Raw genomic sequence first — 24,598 nt, forward strand, 5'->3', positions numbered from 1 at the left:
GAAGCGAGCGCCTCCGGCCTCACCTTGGCCAGGTACTTCCTCGACTTGCTCTCATTCTGGTGCCGGCACGCGTGCAGGTAGCAGGTGATGGCGGACACCCCGAGATGCAGCTGCCGCTCCTTGACGAAGATGCTCTCCAGGTAGTCGCCCCACATGGCCCAGGCTTTCACCAGCACGTCGTGCATCTGCACAGCCGCAGAGAACGCTTTGTTCGCTTCCTCAGACCTGGGAGGACACAAATTGAGACTGTGATCACCACGGAACAGAACACCAACTGCTGTGAAGTGACTAGCTCGGTGGCAGTTGGTACAGTTAAAATGCCGTGTGCCCACCACCTCTACGGAGGCTGCGAACCTTGTCATCACCCCCAAGGAGACCCCGACCCATGAAGCACCACTCCCCACTGCCCCCAATCCCCAGCCCCGGTGGCCGCCCATGGAGCTTCTGCTGCTGTGTCTCGGTGGACTGACCACCACACATCTCACATTAACGGACCCACGGACGGCGACTTTGTGTGTCTAGACTCTTTCAATCAGCCTCAAGTGTTTTTGAGGTTCATCCACGCTGACGTTCATGTCAACACTTCACTCCCTGGAGAAGGAGATGGCAGCCCACTCCAGTATCCTTGCCTGGGAAATCCCACGGACAGAGGAGCCTAGCAAGCTACGGTCCATGAGGTCATAAGAGAGTCAGACATGATTTCTCAACTAAACAACAACCACCCCTGCCAAAAGGTTTAAAGTAAAACATAATATACATATCTTGCACAAAGTCAGAAATACTCAACCCATATTTGAGAGCTGTGTTATGTATGCTAATCCAAGAGGGTCTGGTGACTCCTGTGATTAAAGAAACACGAGGTTTATGTCTGCTGTGGAGAAGCAGCAGCATCTCGGCCACTGTGGATCGCCCTGGAAACATCCCATCTCTGCTCCCAATTACTTAGATTGTTGAAGCAAAGACAATTTGGTTTAATGAACACAAAACTGCTTTTATGGTCTCAAAAGGTTTACAGTGATATAGAAAAGGCAAGCATAGAAACGAGTAGTTATAATACAAGTGGTAAGTAAAAGGTATGCTACAAGATTTAGAAGAGGGACTGATTAATTTTGGAGTTGGATGGGCTTAAGAAGGCCTTAGGGAAGAAGTCATGTTTGAGCTGGGTTGTGAAGGATGATGGAGTTCACCAGAACTCAGGATGAAAGGATGGTAATGAAGAAAGGGGGGCCGTGGAGAGTCCTGCAGAGAGTTCTCACAGCCGGTTAGTCTAGCGTGCAGCACTCTGATGGGAGACGGGCAGGAGAGGTGGGTGTGCGCCAGATCACCGAGGGCCACCGAGTATACATGTTAGAATGTCGGAGTGTCCGTTAGTGATACATTGCAGGGCAGGGTTTTGAGCAGAACAGTGGGGTGATCCTTCTGAGACACAAATCTGACCACTCTGCGACCGTGTTGAGAGTGTGTGGGAGAGTGAAGCAGCTGGAGGCAGCTAGGAGGCTGGAACTGAGGCAGGCGCAAACGCATGTGGGGTGGGTTTGTTTGAGAGGTATATGCTGGAGAACGGCACGGACCTGACTTCATAATTAGGTGAAAGAGAATGTGTGTGTGTGTCAGTCACTCAGTCGTGGCCAACTCTCTGCAGCCCCGTGGACTGCAGTCGGCCAGGCTCCTCTGTCCATGGAATTCTCTGGGCAAGAATACTGGAGTGGGCTGCCATTTCCTCCTCAAGGGGATCTTCACGACCCAGGGATCAAGCCTGGGTCTCCTGCATTGCAGGCAGATTCTTTACCATCTGAGCCACCAGTGAAACCCAAACTGAAGGGGTGCAAAGCTTTAATCATTTAGAAAAATGTTTAGCTGTATTTTTAATATTGTTGACATTTAAAATCATTTAAGCATCAGAGTGGCTTAGGTAAAACTTAATAGGGAATTTATAAACGTGGAGAGAAAAAATATTAAACACACTTCTAATGAAGGTAATATTTTCAAAGCATGAAATAAATCATTGACTATCATAGATCTGCTGTTTGAATTCACATTTACCAGCCTTATTTGTAGTAATTTTCATATAACAAGTTTCAACAGATAAAAAATTCAGACTACCATAGCTATAGCATCTTCGAAATGGAATATCCTACAGTTTTAAAAATCATGGTTGTATTTATTCTGTGCTTGAGCTTTCATTATAAAACTCACGTTTGTCCACATATAAGCCATGGCTGAATTCCTGGGTCAAAGATTTCAGAACAGATTTCAGCAACGTTCTTCATCACACAATCTACTCATCACAGAAAGCCTGGCCCCCCTGCCCGTGATGGAGCATGGAATTTTCAGGTCATTCAAGGAGTCACTTTCTGTTAAAAAAGGCTTTTAATTCTTACTAGTAAATAAAAGTTACTTCTTTTCTAGTGGCTCAGACGATAAAGAATCCGCCTGCAATGCCAGAGACAGAAGATCCCCTGGAGGAGGGCATGGCAATCCATTCCAGTGTTCTTGCCTGGAGAATCCTCATGGACAGAGGAGCCTGGCGGGCTACAGTCCATGGGGTCTCAAAGAGTCGGACACGACTGAGCGACTAAGCACAGCAACATGTTAAAGAAAATACCACTTCATCTTTTTTCATGCTGGATAATATTCTACTGTTTGTACACACCACATTTTGCTTATCCAGTCATTGAGGAGTTTGAATATTCTGCTACTGTTAACAGAACTCTGAACCTTCATGAATGACTACCTGCTTGAGCTCCTGTTTTCAACTCTTTTCCATAAATACCTAGGAATGGAATTGCTGGGACATAATTCTTCGTTTATAGTTTTTTGAGGACCCACCACACTGGTTTCCAGTTGATTGACCCCTCCTCTAAAGCAAGAATCATCTCCATAAAAGGGATCAACTCTATTCCCAAGACGGCACACTGAGAAAACGGGGCAATGAAGCTGTTATTGGCAGTTCCATGGTCAAGGAACTCACAGTTAAAAAGTTACCACACTCAAGCCAGCCTTCTGATCCCGCTGCCAGTTACTACTTTCCTAGAGATACAAAAGCTGAACACCATGTCTGACGACTGATGCCAACTCACGTCAATTTCTAGCTTCATCTTCACATTGCTGTTACAAACAACTATTTAAATAATCTGATGAGTCTTTCTCTCACCCGCCACCTGTATAACATACATACTTGTTAATCTGTGCCAAGAACATCCCCTTCAGTGCGTAAAATTCAGCCGTCATCTCTTTCGTGAAGTATTTTAAGTTTGTAGATTCAATAACTTCAAGGCCCTGTTTGTAAAAACAGAAAGGTTCTTGAACTTGCTAGACACTCATTGAAAACCTCATTAAAATACTGATCCAGGCAGTTAAGTCCTAAAGGTCACTGACAAATATATTTTAAACTGATGAGGCTTGCCTACCTAGAATATTTGTTGACTGACAAGGAGTATTTAAACTGAATCACCAGACACAAATTCAGTTCCAGACACCTTAATGGTATTATTTTTTCCAAAGCTTTAGATAGCTTGTCAGTTTGATTGTTTTTGATTAATTTTCCTCTGAACATAGCCCAAATCTACCATATACCCTCACAGTCCTGCAATTTTTAGTTTTCGTTTTATAACTACATTACCCAAGTATATGGCAGATTAGAGACCGTGGCATATAATTCAAATACTCAAGTGGCTTCCTGTCCCTTTCTCGTTCTGGCAGAACTGCTCCCTGAGACCAAGGAGTCCTGTAGCAGCCCAGTCCCTTTCCCTGTCGTCTGAGCCAGGAGCTGGCCCAGGGACCCTCACTGCCAGGGCAAGGGCGGGCACTGGGTCCACCGGGCACCCTACCTGCATACACTCGTTCTTGCCCATGACGCCTGCCAGCTGGAGGTAGCATTTGACCTGCTGCCGAATCTTCTGGAAGCAATCCACAATAGGGACGGTGGGAATGGTGTGGATACGACTTAATATATCCAGAGCCACATTGACCAGGCCCTGCTTCCGGGCAATTTTTCCATACTGGATGATTGCTGAAGCCGACGCATGAACCCCAAGCATAGCATTGTTTGAACTTGGGTCATGCTGAGAACTGTTTTCATATGCAGTTACAATAGCTGGAGAGGAAAGAAGGGACATTTCAGTCCACGTCAGACATTTCTGTTTAAGGCTTAAATAAAAAATGAAAAACAAACAGGGTGGCTTATGAACATGGGAGGCTCTGTAATCAGCCCACGTTATTCTCCCTCACATTTGCATCAGAAGGATGATCTAAGAAGCACTAACTCCTCAGTGGAGAATCACCCTCTTGGCTAAGGCTGCTCTGGATAAAAAGAGGCCTGGCAGGTCTAGGGGAAGCAGCAGAGGGGCCCAGGGAAGCTGAGCAAGGCTCCACCCAGCCCCCCGAGAGCAGGTCTTAGGAGTGGGGGCGCCTTCAGAACAAAAGGGCCACGACCCAGAGCTCTGATCCCACTGGTCCGTGCCCCTGGTGCCAACAAGGAGCTGTTTGGCAGCAAGGCTGTCCTGGGTGGAGAAAGGCAACAAACAGGGAGGGAAATTCTTCCCCTCTTTCACCACCTTCATCTTTACCCTCGTCATACCAACCACCTCTACCACACCTGCCAAGAAACAGAAGATTCGGTGAAAGAAAAAACAAACAAAAAAAGAACAAACAGAAAAACACAACCAAGACATGCAACCAGAACAGCGGGTGTCTGGAAAATTACATGGTGGAGGCATGCCGGACCAGGTGGGTTTACCCTGGTAATGGTGCTGCCGCCACATGAACACGCTGCTCCAGTGGGATAGGTCGTCCGACACGATGGGCAGCCGGTTCCGCCATGTCTTCACCACCGTCTTCATGTCGTGCAGGCTGTTGTTCCTCCCCAGGTTGGTGGGCTGCAAGCCTGCGTTGATCTGAGCAGCCTCCTGAAGCTCGATGATTTGCTGGGCTGCCTAAGGGGACCAGAGTGAGAGATTCCACGGTGAGCAGGGCGCGAGTAGATGAGGAAGGCAAACCAGAGCTGACTGGGAGTGTCTCCTGTGAAGGGCCCAGGATTCAAGGGGATGCTCTGGGATTTACTCAGATGCAGCATCTAACTTATTCCATGCCTCACACACGACTCTCGGGATACCACCCCCCTACTCTTAAGACCTCCACCTCCGGCTGCTGTGACACTGGACCCTGGAGAACAGCAGGGTCCTCGCCGCCCCACTCCCGCCCCCACAACTATCCCTTTGCCCTCCCTCTGCCCCACGCTGGGTGTGGTTCTCAGTAGGTCTTCAGCAATGCCTCCTGCCTTCATGCTTTCCTCTGTCAGTATCTGAACCCTGGGGCCACGTCAATCATCTCGAACACAGCTCTGCTGCTCTCTCCCAGCTGATACGTGCATTCTCACCACCCACCTACCCATCTGTCCAGGCCCCTCCTGTACATGCCCTGGCTGCAAACGTGCAGTGCTCTCTGGAGCCCCTCTCGGCTGGGGGTGGGGCGCAGCTCTGAGCCTTTTCCCACGCTGTTAAATTTCACCCGCCATTCCCCACAGCGATTCTTCCCTTCTCTGAATCTTGGGTTTATCTGTGTTTGCACATGGCTCCGAGTCACAGATGCCCCTGTAAAACTTGGGTTCTTACGGATATGTCCTCTCTCTCTAGCCTAACTCTTCGAGGAGAAATGTTTTTAAACTCTCTGAATCGTCTGAACTCCCAAACACAGCAGCGAGTTCAGGACATAGTATCCTGGTGTTTGCTCTTAATTTAAAAAATTGTCTACAAGAACTCACACTTTCCATCTGTATCTATACTTCAAGTTTAGTTCACTACACTCAGACTTCTGAAACCTTAATCTTTTTTCCCACCAAAAGCTTACTGAAGATAGAACTACAGGGTATTTGTATTGTAACAGCTTTACCGAAGTATAATGTAAACATCACTGAAAGCACCCTTTCAGGTGTACGGTTCAGTAGTTTTTAGCACTGATCTTCAACTTACCATGGTGTCATGTCCCAACACACTCATTGTAAGTTGAAAATATCTTATGTTGAGAATGCGTTTAACACACCGAACCTACCAGACATCCTAGCTTAGCCGACCTGAATGTGCAAAGAACACTAGCTAACACAAGGCCTGTTTAATAACGAAGCACTGATTTTCTCACATAATGAAAGTGAAAAGCAGAACGGCCATCAGCAGGCAGCTGTCCGCTGTCAGGATCTCATGGCTGACCAGGGGCTGACGCTCGGCGCCACCGCCCAGCACCAAGGGGCATCGTGCACGCACGTTGGTCTGGAAAAACATCCAAATCCAGCACTCGAGGTATGGTTTCTACTGAACATATACTGCTTTCAGGCCCAAAATAGTAGATACAAAAAGGGAAAATATCAAACCAAGAAGATAAAACTGCTTTGATGAACTTCTGGTTCATTACGACGAATACAAGATAATCTAAGTATATTAATAACTACATAATTTTTAAAACCTATAAAAAAAGTACACTATAAAAATCAATGTAGCAGTTTTAAGTCTCAGAACTACTCTTTCCAGAGGAAAGAAAGTGTGAGCATTCTGAACTACTGTTAAAACGGCAGCCTATAGTTAGCCCTCATTCAGCCACACTGGGAGCTGCTCTGCGCCGGATGAAAGAGGTGGAGAGCTGGCACGGCCCAGGGTGTGTGCACGTATCTGCACATATGTACGTGCGCGTGCACACACACAGGGGCCGGGAGGATGGGAAGAAGGAATTTCCACGCACGGGGCGGCGTGCGCAAGGGGCTGTGGGGAGTCACTGACCGGCGGCCCGTGTGGCTGAACGAGTCAGAAACAGGATGAAACACAAAGGAAGAAGCCGAGGTGCAGGCCACTTAACTGCAGCCTTGGAGTCTCAGGTGGAGAGACCCCTGCTCAGACTGAACAGCGGCCTCACACTGAGGCTGGGATGGCGGGCATCAGAGCATAATCCTCAAGGAAGAAAACCATCGCAGTCACCCCTGAGGGAGGCCTTCCGTCACTGAAACCCCCGGACACCCCGAACACCAGAAGCCGCGTTTCGGTCCTCTCCCTTCTGACTCTAGCCGTCCTCTCACCGAGCCCGAGTGCAGATGGCGGGAGGACAGGGGGAAAGTTTCCTCTGCCGTCCAGCTCCACTCACAGCCCTCAGCCTGGACGGGAGGGGCTCTGCCGGGAGGGACCCCGTGGAGAAGGGACCTCCACCCCTGGAGAAGCTCCCCCCGGAGAAGAGCCCCCCTCCCCCTGGGAAGGGCCCCCCCCAGAAGAGCCCCCTCTCCCCTCTGGAGAAGGTCCCTCTCCCCCCAGGAAGGGCCCCCTCCCCCCCCGGAGAAGCCCCTCCCTCGGAGAACCCCCCACACACAACCAGGACGGGCCCCACCTGGAGCAGGGGCGTGTGCACGTGCGACACCACGTGCGGCAGCCGCCGCCACTCGCGGATGGCCAGGCTGCTGGCCATCTCCACCAGGCGCTCGATGAAGCTCAGCTGCTGCTCCTCGGGGTGGCAGATGGCCAGGTACCCGCGGTACATGTTGACCTTCCAGGCCATCTCCTTCGGACAGCTCACCTCCACCTGGGTGGGGAAGAGCATCACACGGAGGCAGTGGGTATACTTCCTCTCAGCGCAGAGTCAGAGCAAGCTTTCTGGTAGCCAGTTATGCAAAGCAGTAAAGAGCAATTAAGCTACAGACAGACACTCCTTTTCTCTGGAGAAATAATGCATTAGATATTTTTCTGAATACTCTCCTTTTCCAAACACCAAAGTGTGGCCAATCCCTCTGGCTACGAAGCCTTGCCACAGGCTCCTCGCTTCAAGATCACTTTTAGTTCCACAAAGGGGAAACTGATCAGATTCTGTTATGACAGACCAGGAGAAAAACCTACAAAGTCGGCCAGGGAACTTCAAAAGGCTTAAATACGTGCTCATCTCCACTCTGCTAAGTATCAGTACAATTTTGAATTGTCTCCAACTCACACTGTTATCCTGAGAAATCAGTCTACCTTGCTGCACATCATACACGGAAGCAGAAGGCAGTGATTCAGGCGTCTAAGAATCTGAGTGAACATTCACAAACCTTACTGTCATTTAAGTCCACATTTATTACCCACTGCAAAATGTTCCCCAGATCTCTCTCGCATCCTTGGTCATCAGTTCTACTGATGAAGCAGACAGAGCCCAGAGCATCACATTTGCCCCCTAAGCCCAGGCGGAGGCTCCAGGTGTGCCCTGGAAAGCCCCCGTGTTTGCCCAGCAGAACTCATCGCATCTTATCAGCCTTTGACTTATCAGCATTTTAAAAGTCTTATCAGCATTTTAAAAACTGTAAATAAAAAAAAAGTCTTTTCAAAAATAACCTCTTTGTATATAAGAAGATGAAAGGACACAGAAATATTCTTGAAAGAATTTTACAGGACTTGCTGTAACAACATCAGTAAGACGTTCATTCGGAAGCACCCCTGGAAGTCACAACGGAAACGACACATCAGAGCCGCGCGGCTCTCAGTCCGGAGGGGGCGAGAGCAGCGATGGTGATGGTGACGCGCTGTCCTGACACCAGCCCTGTCTGCTGACGTCTGACCCTGGAGCACAGTCACCTCCGCGGCCCCTCCTGCTTCTCAGCAACCCAATCGTGAAGAAACTCAGGGAGACAAACTTGCGAACACAACTGCTTCCTACAAGGTCCTTTACGAGCACAACCTACCGTCTCACGTCTTCCGGACTTAAACGCTAGTTAAGACAGGACTTGTTCAATCACACCTACTCTCTGGAACATTAAGAACAACAGCATCTCATTCTTCCTCTGCTGGAAAATATTACCTCATTTATTAAATCGAACCAAGAAATTATGGGGCAAGCAGCCCCATAATTGTAAGACATAAGAGAAAGACTTTTTTTGAAGTACTGGTAAATGAGTAAAAAATTCAGTACTATCAAAAACATTTGAAATTAATTTCTTGCAGATTACCCATAGTGCTCATTAATATACTCTGAGCTTTTCCCAACCAGTAAGTGCCTTAAAACTGGGGGAAAATAACCAAGAACTTGTAAAAGAAGAAACTCATCTGTCAGACCTATGGTCAGTATGATACTGCACACATCCTGCTGAGTGAGACCTCGGAAAGGAGAAAAAGAAACATTAGAGTGAGCTATAAATATTTTTATATTGATATAAAATAAAGCAGAATAATTATCAGAATAAAGAAAGGACATTAAAAAAAAAAAAGAGAACCACCAATGATAAATGCAACCTGTCAGTAAACTATTTTTGTTTACTTACATAGTGACTGGTTTACTTCTCAGAGGAACTCTCTGCATCAGAGGAGCCATTTCCCCGATCCCAACTGAAAGTCCAGACCCCGGGCTCTATAACCTCCCTGTGGTTAATGGTTTGTGACTATTTCAGTTCTTGCACTTTTCGCATTTTGTTCAACAGCAGCAGCAGCGGCGAAATAAGCACGGGAGCCACAACACGGGTAAAGTTTTAAGTTAATCCTTTCAAACACAGTGGCCTGTAACCTCCATGCACTTTGAGCCTACACATTAAGGGAAATCACTGGTGTGACTGTAAACATGCCCTCACCAGGCAAAGGGGCAAGGTGAGAGCAGGACTGCAGTACAAACCCCTAAGCCCCGCGACACGGACACCACAGGGCAAAGGTTAAAACCTGAGCAGGAAAGGGGCACCAGGGGAGAGAGACACAGGAGGAAAAAGAGCGAGCCACAGGCTCGGCTGCGTCGGCAGAGGCTGAGGCGCTGGCAGGGACGGGGGCTCGGGTGGCAGAGCTGGGCCGTCAACCCCGGCTGCCCACGCCCCGCAGAGGCTCCCAGGGCGAGAGAGACCAGCACCTTGGTGCCCACTCTCCTGTCTCACACCGAACTCCTCTGGATGGAGTTTAACTTCTGAAAAACGTGCAGCTCAACCAAGTTAAGGGCTCGATGTCACCTACACGACACGGTTACCACTTCCGTAATACAAGATACGCTGAACGTGATGCTGCTTCTCGTGCCGCGATCTCACTGACAGCCCGGCCCTGCGCTTGCACCACACACACACCTGCAGCTCCTCTGCCAACCAAACCCGCCAGCAAAGCGGCCTCTGTCCTTCCCCGTTTCTCACAGAGTCCAGTTTCCACACCTGATGCTTACTGTAACTGGGGGATGAACTGAAACTAAGTCTTCATTTAACTCAGACTCAGCAAAGATTTTCGTGAAAACCAAAAGTAACTCTTACTTCCCAGGAGCTGTCCTGCATGTGCCAAGGTGCCCCGCGTGATGCAAGTGAAGGGAGACCCCCAGAGACTCGGGGCTTTGGAGAAAGGGTCCCCCACGCCTGCAGAGACTGCACCCTGAGTGTGGGCAGGTCATGCTGCGGGGGGGGGGGCAGTCCTCACCTGCACCAGTGCCTCCTTCACAGCGGTCCAGTTGGACACCCGCCAAGCACACTCCAGGACCAGGTAAGGGTTGATGTGACCTTTGGACTGGCCGTACTCCGTCAAGGCTTCCCACTGGTTCAGCTCCTTGGAACACCTGGAGACCAAGGATCGGCCCAAACTCAGTGATTTTAAGACACTTCATTACACAGAAAGGAAAAAATTTCCCCCAGAAGAGAAGGGTGGGCTTCTGTGCGGTGCCACAGCACCCGGGGCACTGAAGCAGGGGCCCCCTGGAGCAGCAAGAACAGCACCCCCACAGCAGAGCAGAGCTCCGGGCCAGCGAGGGCAGGACTCAGTCACTTCCTCCAACACACACTCAAGCACCCGAGCCTTTAACAGCTGTTTCTCCATTTTTGTTCGTACTTTTCTTCGTGGGGCCATAAAGAGAGCAGGAAAGTCCCTTTCTAAAAATACTTGTCAGGGAAAATTTCAGGCTCTCCGCTGGCTCCCTTTGGTGAGCCCTGGCTGCGTCCCCGCTCAGCTCACCGGATCCAGTGGTCCTCCCAAAGCTGGTACTCTGGGAAAACGGCAGGGGAAGCGCTGCTCCTCTCGTGCTCCTTCTTGGCTTTATCCATCGCCTTTTCGTACGACTCCTGCGCCTGTAAAGTTAACAGTGCTTTCACACTGCTGCTTAACTAGCAACTGCTGCACAACCACAGCTCAATTACTTAGGGCAAGCCGGATCGCAGACCCAGGGCCGCTTCGGGATCTCAGCGTCTCCACCCAGAGAACCAGAGTGGACGAACTGGCGGCTGAGTCCCCGCCCCGGAGCAGAAGCAGCGGGACTTCGCGCAGGTCGCCACCCATCAGTGATGGCAGCTAGGCCACTGAAGTGCCTCTGCTTCTGGAATTTCTGTGGCTCGGCATCCTACCCGGGGCTGCGGCCATGCTCAGCCACCCCACTGCCAAGCAAGGACGGGCAGGGGGACTAAACGCTCACGCTCCACCAATCCCAACGGGACCGAGGACCGCAGACAGGAAGCATCCACACCAGCTATGCTGACAGTAAAGAACTTACGACTGAGCATCAGCATTCACGTCTCTAAAACTGAGACTTCAACCTCATAGTCTGTACTGGATAAATACATGCTTCCAAGACATCAGGAGACTTCTTATTTAGACAGGAACTGCCTTGAGGCCACAACACCGGAGCCTCTGTGAGCGCCCTCCACCGCCCACGAGGCCGGGCGGCGCTACCTGCTCGAAGAAGCCGTGCTGCTCGTAGGCGATGGCCGTGGCCGTCTCCGAGTACTTGCAGCGCTTCTGCCACAAGCCCGCCCACATGTCCTCCTCTTGCAGCAGAGAGTAGAGCTCCGCAAGGGAGTCCAAGATCTCCTGGAACAGAACGCGGTCTCTGAGTGCTCGGGGAGGAACACCGTGTTTCCCCAACAGGGTGACTGCACGGCCCCTAATCTGCCACCACCGGGAAGAGGCTCCTCAGGACGCGTGAACAGGGGGAGGTGAGGCCTCACCTGCTGGGGTGGAGTGATGCTCTCCTGCTCGTAGAACTCGGCTGTCTGCTTGGGCTTGATCTGCAGGCTCAGCCCCTTCTCGAAGGCCTGGTGCTCCAGCATCAAGGTGGAGCGGAACCAGAGGTTGTGGGTCTTGCCCAGGTACTTGAGGACACAGGGCCGGATGGGGATGGGCGGGACGCACTGGGACATGGCCTCCACAAAGCAGTTGAGGGCACTGGGCTGGCAGTCCCGCTGCACCTGGTGGCTGCCGCTGCACAGGAATGGGCTGATCTCGCCCGCCAGAGCCTGAAACCCAAGCACGCGTTAGGGTTGGCCGGGGCCTCGTGCGAGAACCAGCCCGCCTTCGTGCTGCCCCCTGGCATCTGGCATGCATGGGATAGATAACTCACGCTGGGATAACGCTAGTTTCCTCAGCCTTTGAAACTTCGTCAAGAGTTTCTTTCACGAACACTCCTCAAAAGCTAAAACTGCATTTTGCAAGAGGATTTAAAGAACACAGACTCACGTGCTGCTGCCTGTCAGACAGGATCTTCCACAGCCTGGGGAAGAGCTGGACCCACGCCTTCTCAGCCAGCGCGGTGGAGACGTGGCAGAGCTGCACGAAGGCGCCGAGCAGGGCTCCCGTCTGCGGGGCAGAGACCGTCTGGCACCGGCCCCCGCCCTGCGGGGGCCGCCCGAGCTCCCTGCCCAGGAAACAGGGCCACCCACTCTCCCCGACGCGGCTTCACCGCCCGACGTTCAGAGCCTGAACAGATGCTGTGCCGAAGTGAAGCCCGAGTTCTGGGCACCACAGACCCCTCCTGCTGTGCTGAGCAGCTAGCAGAGACACGGGAAAGGCGCTCAGTGACATGCCTGCATGTCTAATTTCCCAGGGCACCTCCTAACATTACTGATTTCACCATATCCGAGAGGTACGAACACCACGTTGACCCGGAAAGTGCAAGCAAGAGATATACAGATGCATCAAAGAGAGGCTGCTGCAGATACCAAGGGGAAAGAGGAATATACGCATAGGATCTATGTTATTTGCCAACAAGTGTCATAATGAAGAAGAAATCAGGAACCATGAGAGGTCGGAGTCTCTGCAATGAACAGTGGGCAGATGGAGAATGGACAGAACGGGACCAGAACACCCCACAGCCGGGGACCCAGTGGGCACATCACATCCACAAACGTGGCTGCCCCCGCCCACAGCTCCGCTGTCTCTAAGGTGTGAATGTCAGGTTTCGGGCAGCTTGAAGCCCACCTCCCCACACAGCAACATACAGCCAGCGCAGAGGGGCTTGGGCACACGCCTGCCAGCCCACGGTGGGCCCTGCGGCTGAGACAGAGACACGTGTGTCAAGATCATGTTGTCGCTTTCACCCAAGAGCAGACCAGGAAGGGAGCTAACCCCAGACCACGTCCCCATCAAAAACGCAGAAGCCCAGGATACAAACATTCCACAGAAAGGGGGAGAAAACAGTCAAGTGAAGAATGCTCCCGTCTGCTACGCAGGCCGCCTGCGGGGAAGGCCGCGATGAAACCAGCCTAGCTGCCCCCACACGGCCGCTCCCCGCCCACCAGGCAGGCGGCTCCTGGCTCCACGTTAACATAGCAGAGGCCAAAGCTCTCAGTGGCCACGGACCTGCCCCCAGAAATGCTCGCCTCGAGCTATGAATGGGGGAGCCCGTGGGCTCACGGACTGTTCAAAATATCGGGGCGGGGGGGAGATGGGAGAGCCACCATCACGCACAGACCTTCACTTCCCGGAGCGTATCAAGGAATTTGTCGTGTCTGTTGGTCAACATGTGCAGCTGGTTTCCAATGTCCTTCTCAGACAGCTCTTTGGTTTTGGGTGTGCTGGTCTGATCTCCAGGAGCCAGTTCAATATCTATCTCTACATCCTAAAGAATACAAAAAAAAAAAGTGCAAAACCAAAAGGTCAAATAGTTGAAGAAAATCAACACACATGACTTTCATAAACTTTTTGTTACATTTTTGCCAAGTAAAACTTCAGTTTCCTGGAAGTCTATGATTATTTAAATAATCCTGAGTTCTAAAATAAAAGACAAGCAGATAAAACTAGACCAGATCTAGCGCTTTCTTACATGATGCTATAAAAATGTCAGCACTTTGCTGTCATATCTGGATTATAGAAAGGAAAATAAAAAAGAAAGCACTACTTAAGCAGTATAAAGACTACTAGGAATCATCGCCTGCCATTCCTGAGAATGCAGCACAGACTTGCTCACTTGGATCAAGGCTACCATCGGGGCCAAAGCACAGCACCTTGTGGGCACAGGGCTTTACACAACTCGTCCCCAAAGAGCAAGGAATCCGATTTCTGTCTGAAGCTTCTGGGAAGTAACAGTCAACATCCCATCACCAGACTGGGCTCAAAGTCCAGTTACAGAACATTTGGTGTGCGCCATTGAGAATGAAAACAAGTCACATCAAAACAGTGAAAGTAAAAGTGAAGTCGTGTCCGACTCTTTGCGACTCCGAGGCCTATGCAGTCCATGGGATTCTCCAGGCCAGAACACTGGAGCGGGTAGCCTTTCCCTTCTCCAGGGGATCTTCCCAACCCAGGGACTGAACCCAGGCCTCCCGCACGGCAGGCAGATTCTTTACCAGCTGAGCCACAAGGGAAGCCCAAAGCTGCCTTTGAGTCATGTCAAAGCTGACATTCATTCCACAGAGGACACGGAAAGGAAAGAAGGTCCCGTCACCAAATGATCTCCTGCTTAGCAAGTGCGAAATGAAAAAAGTTTAAAATTCTTATTTGTTAATGAAATAAGTAAGAGATCTCACATACAAGAAGGGGTACAAACCACCCCTTTCAGAGCAAAGAGAGTGCCTTCCTCCGCCAGTACCAACTGGCTGTGTTCGGACACCCAACACTCCAGCCAGCTTGAGCTTCCACGGGCCGACAGCCCTGAGGGGCGTCCCCACTCCCACACGGAGTCCTGACAACCATCGGGACCGAGGCTCAGCCCTGATGGTTAGTTACAGGCTCCTGGGCTACCCCAGCCAGACTGGGTAAAGACCTAGGAGGGTCAGAGTAGGCGGCCTGCGGAACCAGCTAGAGACACGGCTCCTTCAAGACAGCGTCACTCTCCAGAGTGGTGCTTTAGGATACAACGTGGGCAACTCCTGACTTGGAGAGGACCATCAGCAGACAGTTAAAGACTCTGTCCTCAGCAGCACCAACTTGTGATAAGTGACTGCTCTCAAAACTGAATGGCAACGCCAGCTGCTCATCAGTTCTACCCTGAAATCTTGCCATCTGCGCCATGGACAGACCCTGAGGGCACTGTGCTCAGCGAAATATGCCAGACCAGACAAAGACCCACACAAGCTCATAAACACAGAGAACAGACAGGCAGCTGCCAAAGGCAGGAGGTGGGAGGTGATACGGGCAAAGATACCCAAAAGGCACAAACTTCTGGTGATAAACTCATCACGGGGGTGTCATGCACAGCATGGGGACCACAGTTAATAATGCTGCACTGTGTATCTGAAAGTTGCTAAGAGTGAATCTTAGAAGCCCTCGTCACAAGAAAAAAATCCTTAACTATGTGTGGTGATAGATGTTAACTATAATTATGCTTTGAACTGTGGTGTTGGAGAAGACTCTTGAGAGTCCCTTGGACTGCAAGGAGATCCAACCAGTCCATTCTGAAGGAGATCAATCCTGGGTGTTCTTTGGAGGACTGATGCTAAAGCTGAAACTCCAGTACTTTGGCCACCTCATGAGAAGAGTTGACTCATTGGAAAAGACTGTGATGCTGGGAGGGATTGGGGGCAGGAGGAGAAGGGGATGACAGAGGATGAGATGGCTGGATGGCATCACCGACTCGATGGACCTGAGTTTGAGTGAACTCCGGGAGATGGTGATGGACAGGGAGGCCTGGCATGCTGCGATTCATGGGGTCGCAAAGAGTCGGACATGACTGAGCGACCGAAATGAAGTGATACTTACTGTGATCATTTCACAACACATACAAATACCAAACTGTTACATGTACAGCTGAGACTAACAGGATGTATGTCAACTATACCTTAACACAAAACAGGAAACAGCAAGTAACTGAACAGGCACCACACTCAGACCTTTCCGCAGAGACAGGTTCTGATCTGTTCCTCTCGCCCTAAAACCCCCACGGCTGATACAGCATCGTTCCAGCGAGCCGGGAGGCTGGCTGCAGAGGCAGCGCGGGCGCGGGGCCTTACCTCCTCCTTGGACTCGCTGTTCTCGCGCTCCCGGGGCTCCTGCTTGACGTGTGTCACCATGGCGAAGGCCGCGCGGTCGTGGCTGTCGGCCAGGTTGATGACGTTGGTGATAGAGGGCAGCATGGCGCCCTGGCAGCTGGTCCCGATGGGTGTGCTCTTCTCACACACGGCCAGGAGGAGCTGGGGGCGTGCAGGGGAGGAGAGGCCTGGGACCTGCGCCTAGCACTCAGGCACGGGGACCCTGGTGACCTCCGAGTCACCTCAACTGGCACACACGTGCACTGACCCCCCCAGCGCCTGGCTCACTCTATCCTGCTGCCCCCACCTGGACAGGAGCCTGCACCTCCCTTCCACTGTCCCCACTCAGGTGCTCCTGACTCCATGTCTCAGCGGGCTGGACAGAGGGGCCAGCTAGACCAGGCCCCGGAGGCTAGACCGTGTGCTGGGCACGAAGGCAAGCAGCGACGCGATCTGCTTTGCCATGAGAAAGGTCATGAGCACGGCTGGCAGGAAGAGGCAGCCTGTGCTGGGCAGCACGGGATGGACGAGCCCTGGCAAGACACTCCCAGCCCCGTCGTGAGGAACGAGAGGGAAGGCAGAGGAGCATGGGGCCGTACACTGGTGCCGCCTGGAGACAGGCCAGACCACAGGGCAGAGGAGGAACGGCCAGCCCCTCCTCCAAGGTCTCTCTGACCTCCTGACCCAGAGCCTGGCACCTGATATAACCGACAGCCTCCTGAATGAGGAGCAAGTCGGGGACCTCTGCCCACTGTGCCGCCGTCACAGAGTCCCACCCCCTGCTGCTCACAGTGCCAAGAACGGACGCTCAGCCCTGGTGGGAACGCTCCCACACGCTCTCCCTGAAGCCCGGCCACGAGTCCCTCCTTTCCCTCAAGGAGAGTCTCACAGCCTGGCACGTCAGCTAGCGGTGACTCCCTGCAGATGTAGTCAGCAGCCTATGTGCATGGCACGTGTAACCTCCCGTTCTCTACGGGAGACCTGGGTTGCCTGGTGTGGCACGCTGATAATAAAGCCAAATAATGAGGAATACAGATGCCTGACCACAAGCTAGTTAGAAACGGAGGCCATCTGACTCGCCATCCACTGAGACAGCCTGACTGTTTGCAGGGGCCTCACCTCCAGCTCCCTGGCCCCGTGAGCCAAGTGGTCAGAGCCCACGTGCTATGAGGCCAGCTTGGCCTGGCCGCTCCACCTCCTGGCTGTTGGTCAGTTCCTTCCTCCCAGAGAGGACAGCGGTTCTGCAGTGGAGACATCTGCCTCTCTGCGTCGGTGTTGACACCGGCTTACCTCAATGCACTGCTTGATCCAGAAGTGGTTCCCCATGGCCTCCCAGTTCTGGGAGCAGGTCACGTAGAGCAGGCGCTCGTAGACGCGACGCTTCATCGAGTTGTCGAAAACCTCGAAAAACTTGGCCCTGATGAGCGGCTGGGCACAGCGCAGCCCCGAGAGAAAGGCCGGCTCAAGCTTTGCAGTCAGCTCGCTGCCCGACAGCGTCTCATCCCTGGAACATTTGAACAAAAGGCTCACTGATGACGCCGACCTACACTGTGTGTCTTACAATGTGAGTGAACATTTAAAACTTATTATATATGAAAAGATTAAAAAGTCACACCACCAGTGGGTCAGAGAGCATAGCACGGATGACACGCGACGTGCTCGGCTGCGGTGATTACCTGTAGACGTAGTTAACAAGGTCTAAAAACTGGGCATTTAGTTCAAGGTCTTCTGGAAAACGCTTTTCTATGTATGTCATCATTTTCACAAGCAAAATGGACTTCTCCCGGAGTGTAGGTGTCTGCACAAATTTAAGAGTCAATTACTTGAGAAAGGACATGTTCAAAAGTATTTCAGCCACTTGCTCAACTGATTTTCAACCTCCTACAGTCTTGTCAAGTAAAATAAGGTTGTTTCTAAATGGTTCTTTGGATGCTTAAGATCAAGACAGGTGCCAACATCATTTTCCTGGGGGGCTACAACTCACTTGGGAGAGAAAGCAACTAAACTAGAAAACAAATTGGAAGTTTGCAAGCATCTTAGTTACCAAGTAATAGTCCCTCATCGTTGTTATTTCTGGCTCATTTAACATTTTAACAGAAGTAAAACCACATTACGCGACCAGTTACTTCAAGTTTCTGTTCAAAATTTGTGAAGCACGGTGAGAAAAATCCAACTTATAAAAAGAATCCCACGAGGGCAACTACTGGAGAGAAAAAATACTCTGCTTGAGAACTTGCAGAAGCACTTAGAAAGCGACAGCTGAACCTCTCTCGGGACCCACAGGCCAGGGCACAGCCCCTGCCCAGCTCACCTGATTGGCTGCCATTGGGGAGTTGTTCTTAACCCACTCTTCCACGATTTTCACCACGGACCGGAGGATTTTGGCATCGGGGGACTTCTCGATGAGGGAGGTCAGGATGGCCTGAATGAAGTTCTTCCTCATCTCCATGCTCATCACGGCCAGGCGCGTCTTCACCAGCTCCAGACTCAGCATCACCAGCTCACTGGTCCCTGTGCACGCGAGACACGCCGGCTATCCCCAGCACCCGAGCGGCTGGATCCCGCCCACACCCTCCCCAACGCTTTCACCCCGCAACGAGAGCTCTGGCGTGGGAAGTGCCTCCTGGCTCTGACCGCACCGCTGTGCCAGGGCGGCCCAACAAGAGCCTCCTCACAGGGCAGGGAATGCCAGAGCTGACGGGACCGGGGCCTCGGCTAAGCCCTGGAGTCACGCGCACGGCCCCGGCGGGCTGAGAGGTGCGACCCCCACAGCTCCCCTCCCCACAACACGTCACCCGCGTTCCGGAGCTCACAGCTCGGGTCTGGACCCTGAGACTCCATTCTTTAGAAACAGTGGCTCTGATTTAGCCATCTCTCCTTACAGCAAAGCTGTCAGATAACTCTCATCTAGTGGCAGAGGTTCCCCAAAGTCTCTTCTTTCTCACAATCACAAACTTAAAAAGCATTTCACTTTAAAAGAGTGCTCGACTCTGGTGGTCAATGAAACGTTTGGAATCGCTCTGTTAAGAGCAAATGATGATGACGTCGTGGCCCGAGGCGCGGCCGGCCCAGCGCGTCACCTGAGGCGGCCTCCGTGCTGCCCGAGGCGGCCTGCGGGCTCAGGTGCTCGCGCACCATCTTCTGCAGCGAGCGCATGAAGACCGAGATCAGCCTGTCGATGTAGCTCGGGTTGTTGCTGCAGGCGGATTTGAGGATCATCAGGGTCCCTGCAGTGGGGGGAGAGCCAGGGGGTTTCTGAGTCTCTAAAAACTGAGTAAGTCACAAAAATGTCAATTACCCCTAAAAATATTTAAACAATGCGCTAGACAAAAACAGGCCGTCTTTGACAAAAGTACAGATTGATCTGAAATGCTGACATTGCTGTTGAGCCTGAGACAAGTCTGAACTGCTCAAGTCCACTCGTGTGTGGCTTTTTTCCAGCAGTATACACGACAGCGCCACACGGTCCTCAGTCAGCTCGATCTGCAGACGAGACATGGTGGACGCAGCGAAGACCCTGTACAGACGCTGAGGCCGACTACACTCACAAGAAGACTTTCACCTGCATGGGGTTGGCGGCCCAGGCCCCAGACTGTTTAAGAATCAGCTGTAAACGTCCCATAAAAGCTTACATCACGGACCTTTAACAACCCTGGAGATGGGGGTGGGGAGGAGCACGTGTGTCTGAGGCAGGAAGAAGCTCTGAGGCTGGGCGGGGCGTCTTTCATCTTTAAGACCCCACAGGACAGTGGCCTTGTGTGCGCCCAGCCACTCGCAGACACTCTCAATAATACATTGGCTCAGAGCTCCTCCGGACAAGCCGGGCCCTTCCCAGAAGGGAAGCCCGTCCAAGTGAGCAGAGAGACGTGTGCAGGAGGGGTGCACACTCACCGAAGAGCTGGGAGGGGCTGGCGCTGGCAGCCTTCTCGTAGTTGGTGAGCCCCTCGTAGATGACCTTGCCCACGGCCGCGTACAGGCACTCCAGCTCCTCGTACTTGGAGGCCACGCTGGAAGTGCCTGAAACAGGAGTGGGACTGTGGGGCCGCGGTCGGGTTGGCGGGCCCTGCCCGGCTCTGAGAGACACTGACTCTCCCCAGGCCAGCTCTGAGCTTCATCATCTGGGACCCATGGTGACCCTCACCCCACGACGCGTGGCTCCCAGTTAATGGAGCTCAGAGACCACCTTTCATGTCCTCGAGCCTCGACTCAACCCCCTAAACACAAGGAAAACATGCCAAAATCTTATCTTGCCAGCTGTTCATCGCTTGACCAAAATGTTTTAACTGAACTTTCTTTCAACCTTACAGAAACGGTAATGTTTAGCTGATGGAGAAAAAGTGTATTTCCCAAGTGGACCAAAAAATGTAACGCAAGACTTGACTGTAAAATTATGTCAACCTTTTTTTTTTTTTTTTTTTTTCAAAAAAAAGAAAGTCTCATGGTAAGAAAAAAAAAGCTTGGATGATAAAATGGCTTGCTTATATGGCAAGCAGAGGAGGGAGGAGCACTCTCAATAATAAGCTCTGGGCCCACCCAGCCAGGCGGAAAGAAAAGAGAGAGAGGGGAGTACTGGCTACGTACTGGGCTCGGTGGGGAAGAGGCTCATGAGGCGGGACAGCAGGCTATGCACGGCCCGCAGCACCTTGGTGTTGCCGCACGTCATGCATGCAGCCACACCACGCTGCAGGGGCTTGAAGCTGCTCAGGATGGCCGGCGGCTGCAGGACGGTGAGCAGGAAGCTCAGCACTTCCAGGCCGGTGCAGATGTTCCCGTAGTTCACCTGGTTCGGCTGCTCCTGCGACGGGGGACACGGGCCAGGCGCGGATGAGACAGCATGTGAACGCTGGCGACGGGAGCGGGCAAGCGAAACCCGAGCCCTGTGCCACTGAGCACTTGGGAGGTGAAACCAAAAAAACCCAGAACCACCAAGGGGTGAACACATCAGGTGTATAAAAGGCCGCCATATTCTGGGACTACAGTAAGATTTCACAATCTTCGTTTCAATAAATTCGCCTTAAGTATTTAGCCAAACTTCCTTTAAAAAGTTCACGAAGAACATTAGCATTTGGCTTAAGAAGGCAACTGCTGCAATGAATTTTGCTTTTCACCTTTCATGTTTTTAGTTCAACTACATACATCCTTCCAAAAGGAAATATCCTTGAAACTGTGTATTGTAAAATCAACTTCACAAACTGTCAGCACTAAAAAAAAAAAAAAAAGAAAGAATAAAGTAGAAAACAGAGCACCAAGGTCCGTAGTAAGGATTAAAGTTTGGCTTCAGGACACTGTATCTGTGGCTCGCACGCGTGCCCTACCTGGATGCTACACTGAGGTGGACTCTGGGGAAAAGTCAGAAGTCAGTGTGAGCACACCCACTGCTCTTGGAAAATGTAAACCTGTGAAGGGGCTGAGCTTGAGTCAACGGTGACTAATTCTGATAGGAAAATAATTCCCTTTCCAAGAGAAATAGAGGAAAGAAATCTGCAGATATCTAGCAGTGAAGCCTAAGGCTAGAATCAGAGCATGCACTGCAGACCCAGCGGGCCGACCGCTCTAGAGCTTCTGTGACACAGGTAACCTGTTGGACCATTCAATACACTTGAGCAGCAACACTCATCTTTGCAGCACAAAGTAACAGACATTTACCGCAGGTTTTAAAATCTTCGAACTGAAAGCTTTTGGGTTTCACCAGAGACCTAGACAAACAACTGCGTCCTGGTAACGAGACGGATAAGGAAAGAGAGCAGCTTCTGCAACCTCCGGGCAATCACAGGACCAAGAACATCCAAAAAGCCATCAAAAGATGGGCACTTGGGGCTCTCTCTTAATACCTGACTATTCGGTGCCATGTTTATTATTCCATCTGGATTCAAAATCTCAACTTCATTTTAAAGACTGTTGACTAAGTCAATTAAATATGCTTATTCCGGGCTAGCCAGTAGGTCGGTTTAAGCAATGAGTCCATGAAAGGCAAGGGCACTACTCTGCTTCCAAGACTCCTGGTTCTGCCTGGGATAGAGGGGGAAGCACGGCGCTCTCTCCTCCTCTGCCGGTGGCCAGAACAGCAGTGGGAGAAGCCCCGACTGGCGGAGGGGGGCGGCTCAGGGCCCACCGTCCCGAGGGCCCCCGCACCTACCACACTCATCAGCAGCTTGTCGAACCACTGCAGCTTGAGCTCTGACTTGGCCCACATGTCCGGGCGCAAGGCTGTCTTCAGGAGGGTCACACACCGGCGGGACAGCACCTCCCCAGGAGAGCCCGCCGCACTGGTGTTGTCATTGACCTGGAAGTTCACGCAGCTCAGGCCCGAGTTACCCTGCACATAGGGCCCACCCGCTTGCCTGCCCCGGCCCACCCCTCCTGGCCTCCACCGGGACCCTGGCCCCTCACAGTGGGTCAGTCAGTGGTGACCTGCACTCTTTTGTGCAACTGAAGGGGCGGCATCGGGGCCTCCCCAGCTATGCCCAGCACGCTGCGGCACTCAGGAAGGATCGGCTGACAGTCGGGTAGCTTGTTTCTAGCACTTAGAGATCCTTGATAGTGTTGCGAAGTAGTATATATACACTACTTCTTAATAGCTATAAAACTCCTTTGTGAGGGAAATCTCATTTACAAGGGTTTCTTTGAAATATAAAGACAAAGTTTCAGAAACTGATTGCCAGCGATGGTGTGAAAATGTTACTGATGTGAGTGGTAAACGAATGCAAGTTACAAGGCATCTGAACCACTGAACGCTGCCCACTACTCGTGTGGGATGGATCATTCCAACACCCTCATGACACAGGGCACCTGAAAGTCAAGTAGTCCAACCCAGGGTCACTGAACACCACCAACATGCTGTTAATTGTTAAGATATGCTACTATTTCATCACTAATGAAAAAGAAGTTATAAAAAATCCTATTATAAAACACTGTCAGGTTTCAGGAACATCAGCACGTCACTAAACAAATGAAATCTGGTAAGAAAGGGACATGCTCCTAACGACAAGCTCTCAGACCTGGTTTGTCTATTTCTCTTCTGACTGAACAGACGGCGGAGCTCGCCGAGTCTACGGGCAGCCTTCGTTCAGAAGGACTTTCTCTTCTGACCGAACAGACGGCGGAGCTCGCCGAGCCTACGGGCAGCCTTCGTTCAAAAGGACTTTCTCTTCTGACCGAACAGACGGCGGAGCTCGCCGAGCCTACGGGCGGCCTTCGTTCAGGACGCCTAACCCGGGGCGCGCGGGGAGCGCACCTGGCAGGCCACGCGGATGAGGAAGTTCACCACGGTGTCCGTGTGCTGCTTGTCAATGGGCTTGGCGAGCAGGGAGTCGGCGCCCGGCAGAGACTGGCTCCGCCCAAACACCTGGAGGGGCAGCAGAGCGTGCTCAGGAGCGCGGCCTGGCCTCGGCCCGCCCCGGGGCTGCCCGTGCTGGGCACCAGGGCACCCCCGGCAGGCCCCCAAACACAGCCTCCACAGCGAAGGGCGGGGCCTGGGCCACCCCCGAAAGGGAACCAGGTCCAGGAAGCGGGGTGTGGGCCTCGTGGGGTGTGGCGCGGCGCCCGGCCCACAGTCCGAGTTCCTGGATGAACGAACCGCCGGCGGCCCAGGCCTGCGCTCTCACCGTGCTGATGGCGCCCGTGGCCGTCCTGAAGCGCTTCACCTCCTGCGCGGAGTCCACCGACAGGCCTCTCTTGATGGAAGACGAGACGGAGGTGACCCCTTCTCCACTCGAGTTCGGGTCCATGTCTGAATCGGGCTTAAAGAGACGCACCGACGCGTGACGTTGCCGACCGCTCTCCAGGGAGAGGTGTGGGGAGCGCGGCCGGGGCCGGCGGGAGGGGCTGCGGCCCTACCTGCTGGTCCTTGACCCGCTGCAGCTCCCACTTGACGACGACCTCGGACAGGTCCACGGCCAGCCGCCGCTGCTCGATGGTGACGCTGGGCGTGAAGCCCAGGCGCTGCATGGCGCTCACCATGTGCTGCACGAGGTGGTGGCGCACCGGGTAGTACACCTGCGGACGCGGCCGGTCACGCCAGGGCGCATGCGCGGCCCGCCTCGGCCCCCGCGCGCGGCCCGGCCTCCTGCCCGACAGCTCTGAGCCCTAACTGACGCTAGGAAATGCCTCAACACGGTTTACAAGTATCACTCCCCCTCATCCACTGAGTTCCAATATAAAAGCGTGTTTTAGCTTTTAAGGACCGTGTTTTTAAAAATGCTGGAATAATGAAGTTTTGTTAGGTAGGCAAGTCTCGTCACACGTATTAAACTTCAGCTGTTGTCATAAAAGTTAACCACGCCAAGAGGCAAATTCCTAATTCTAAAGAGCTGACTATGAAAGAACAAATTTTCAATCCTTTCTCCTCCACCCAAAAACCTATAAAAAATAATCTACATACAAATAAATACAAGAAGGAGATGATTTGATTATAGAAAAGGAGACACCAGTGAGCTCTTCAAGAATTAATGACACCACTTCCCACCTTAAAGTAAC

General features: G+C 52.1%; 1 protein-coding gene across 1 annotated transcript in view; it reads right to left on the minus strand.

The window, feature by feature from the left end:
• TRRAP (transformation/transcription domain associated protein) overlaps positions 1-24,598 on the minus strand; it is an 89,747-nt gene that overhangs the window by 14,998 nt on the left and 50,151 nt on the right. The window contains 22 exon segments of the mRNA XM_060405713.1: positions 24-225; positions 3,179-3,279; positions 3,831-4,096; positions 4,739-4,934; positions 7,363-7,554; positions 10,374-10,509; positions 10,902-11,014; positions 11,613-11,750; positions 11,888-12,175; positions 12,396-12,515; positions 13,630-13,776; positions 16,106-16,285; positions 17,414-17,627; positions 17,800-17,921; positions 18,435-18,634; positions 19,204-19,350; positions 20,015-20,140; positions 20,705-20,918; positions 22,260-22,406; positions 23,358-23,468; positions 23,728-23,862; positions 23,960-24,118. Coding sequence (XP_060261696.1) covers positions 24-225; positions 3,179-3,279; positions 3,831-4,096; positions 4,739-4,934; positions 7,363-7,554; positions 10,374-10,509; positions 10,902-11,014; positions 11,613-11,750; positions 11,888-12,175; positions 12,396-12,515; positions 13,630-13,776; positions 16,106-16,285; positions 17,414-17,627; positions 17,800-17,921; positions 18,435-18,634; positions 19,204-19,350; positions 20,015-20,140; positions 20,705-20,918; positions 22,260-22,406; positions 23,358-23,468; positions 23,728-23,862; positions 23,960-24,118 — 3,654 coding nt within the window.

Source organism: Ovis aries, chromosome 24 (genome assembly GCF_016772045.2).
Source record: "Ovis aries strain OAR_USU_Benz2616 breed Rambouillet chromosome 24, ARS-UI_Ramb_v3.0, whole genome shotgun sequence".
NCBI lineage: Eukaryota > Metazoa > Chordata > Mammalia > Artiodactyla > Bovidae > Ovis > Ovis aries.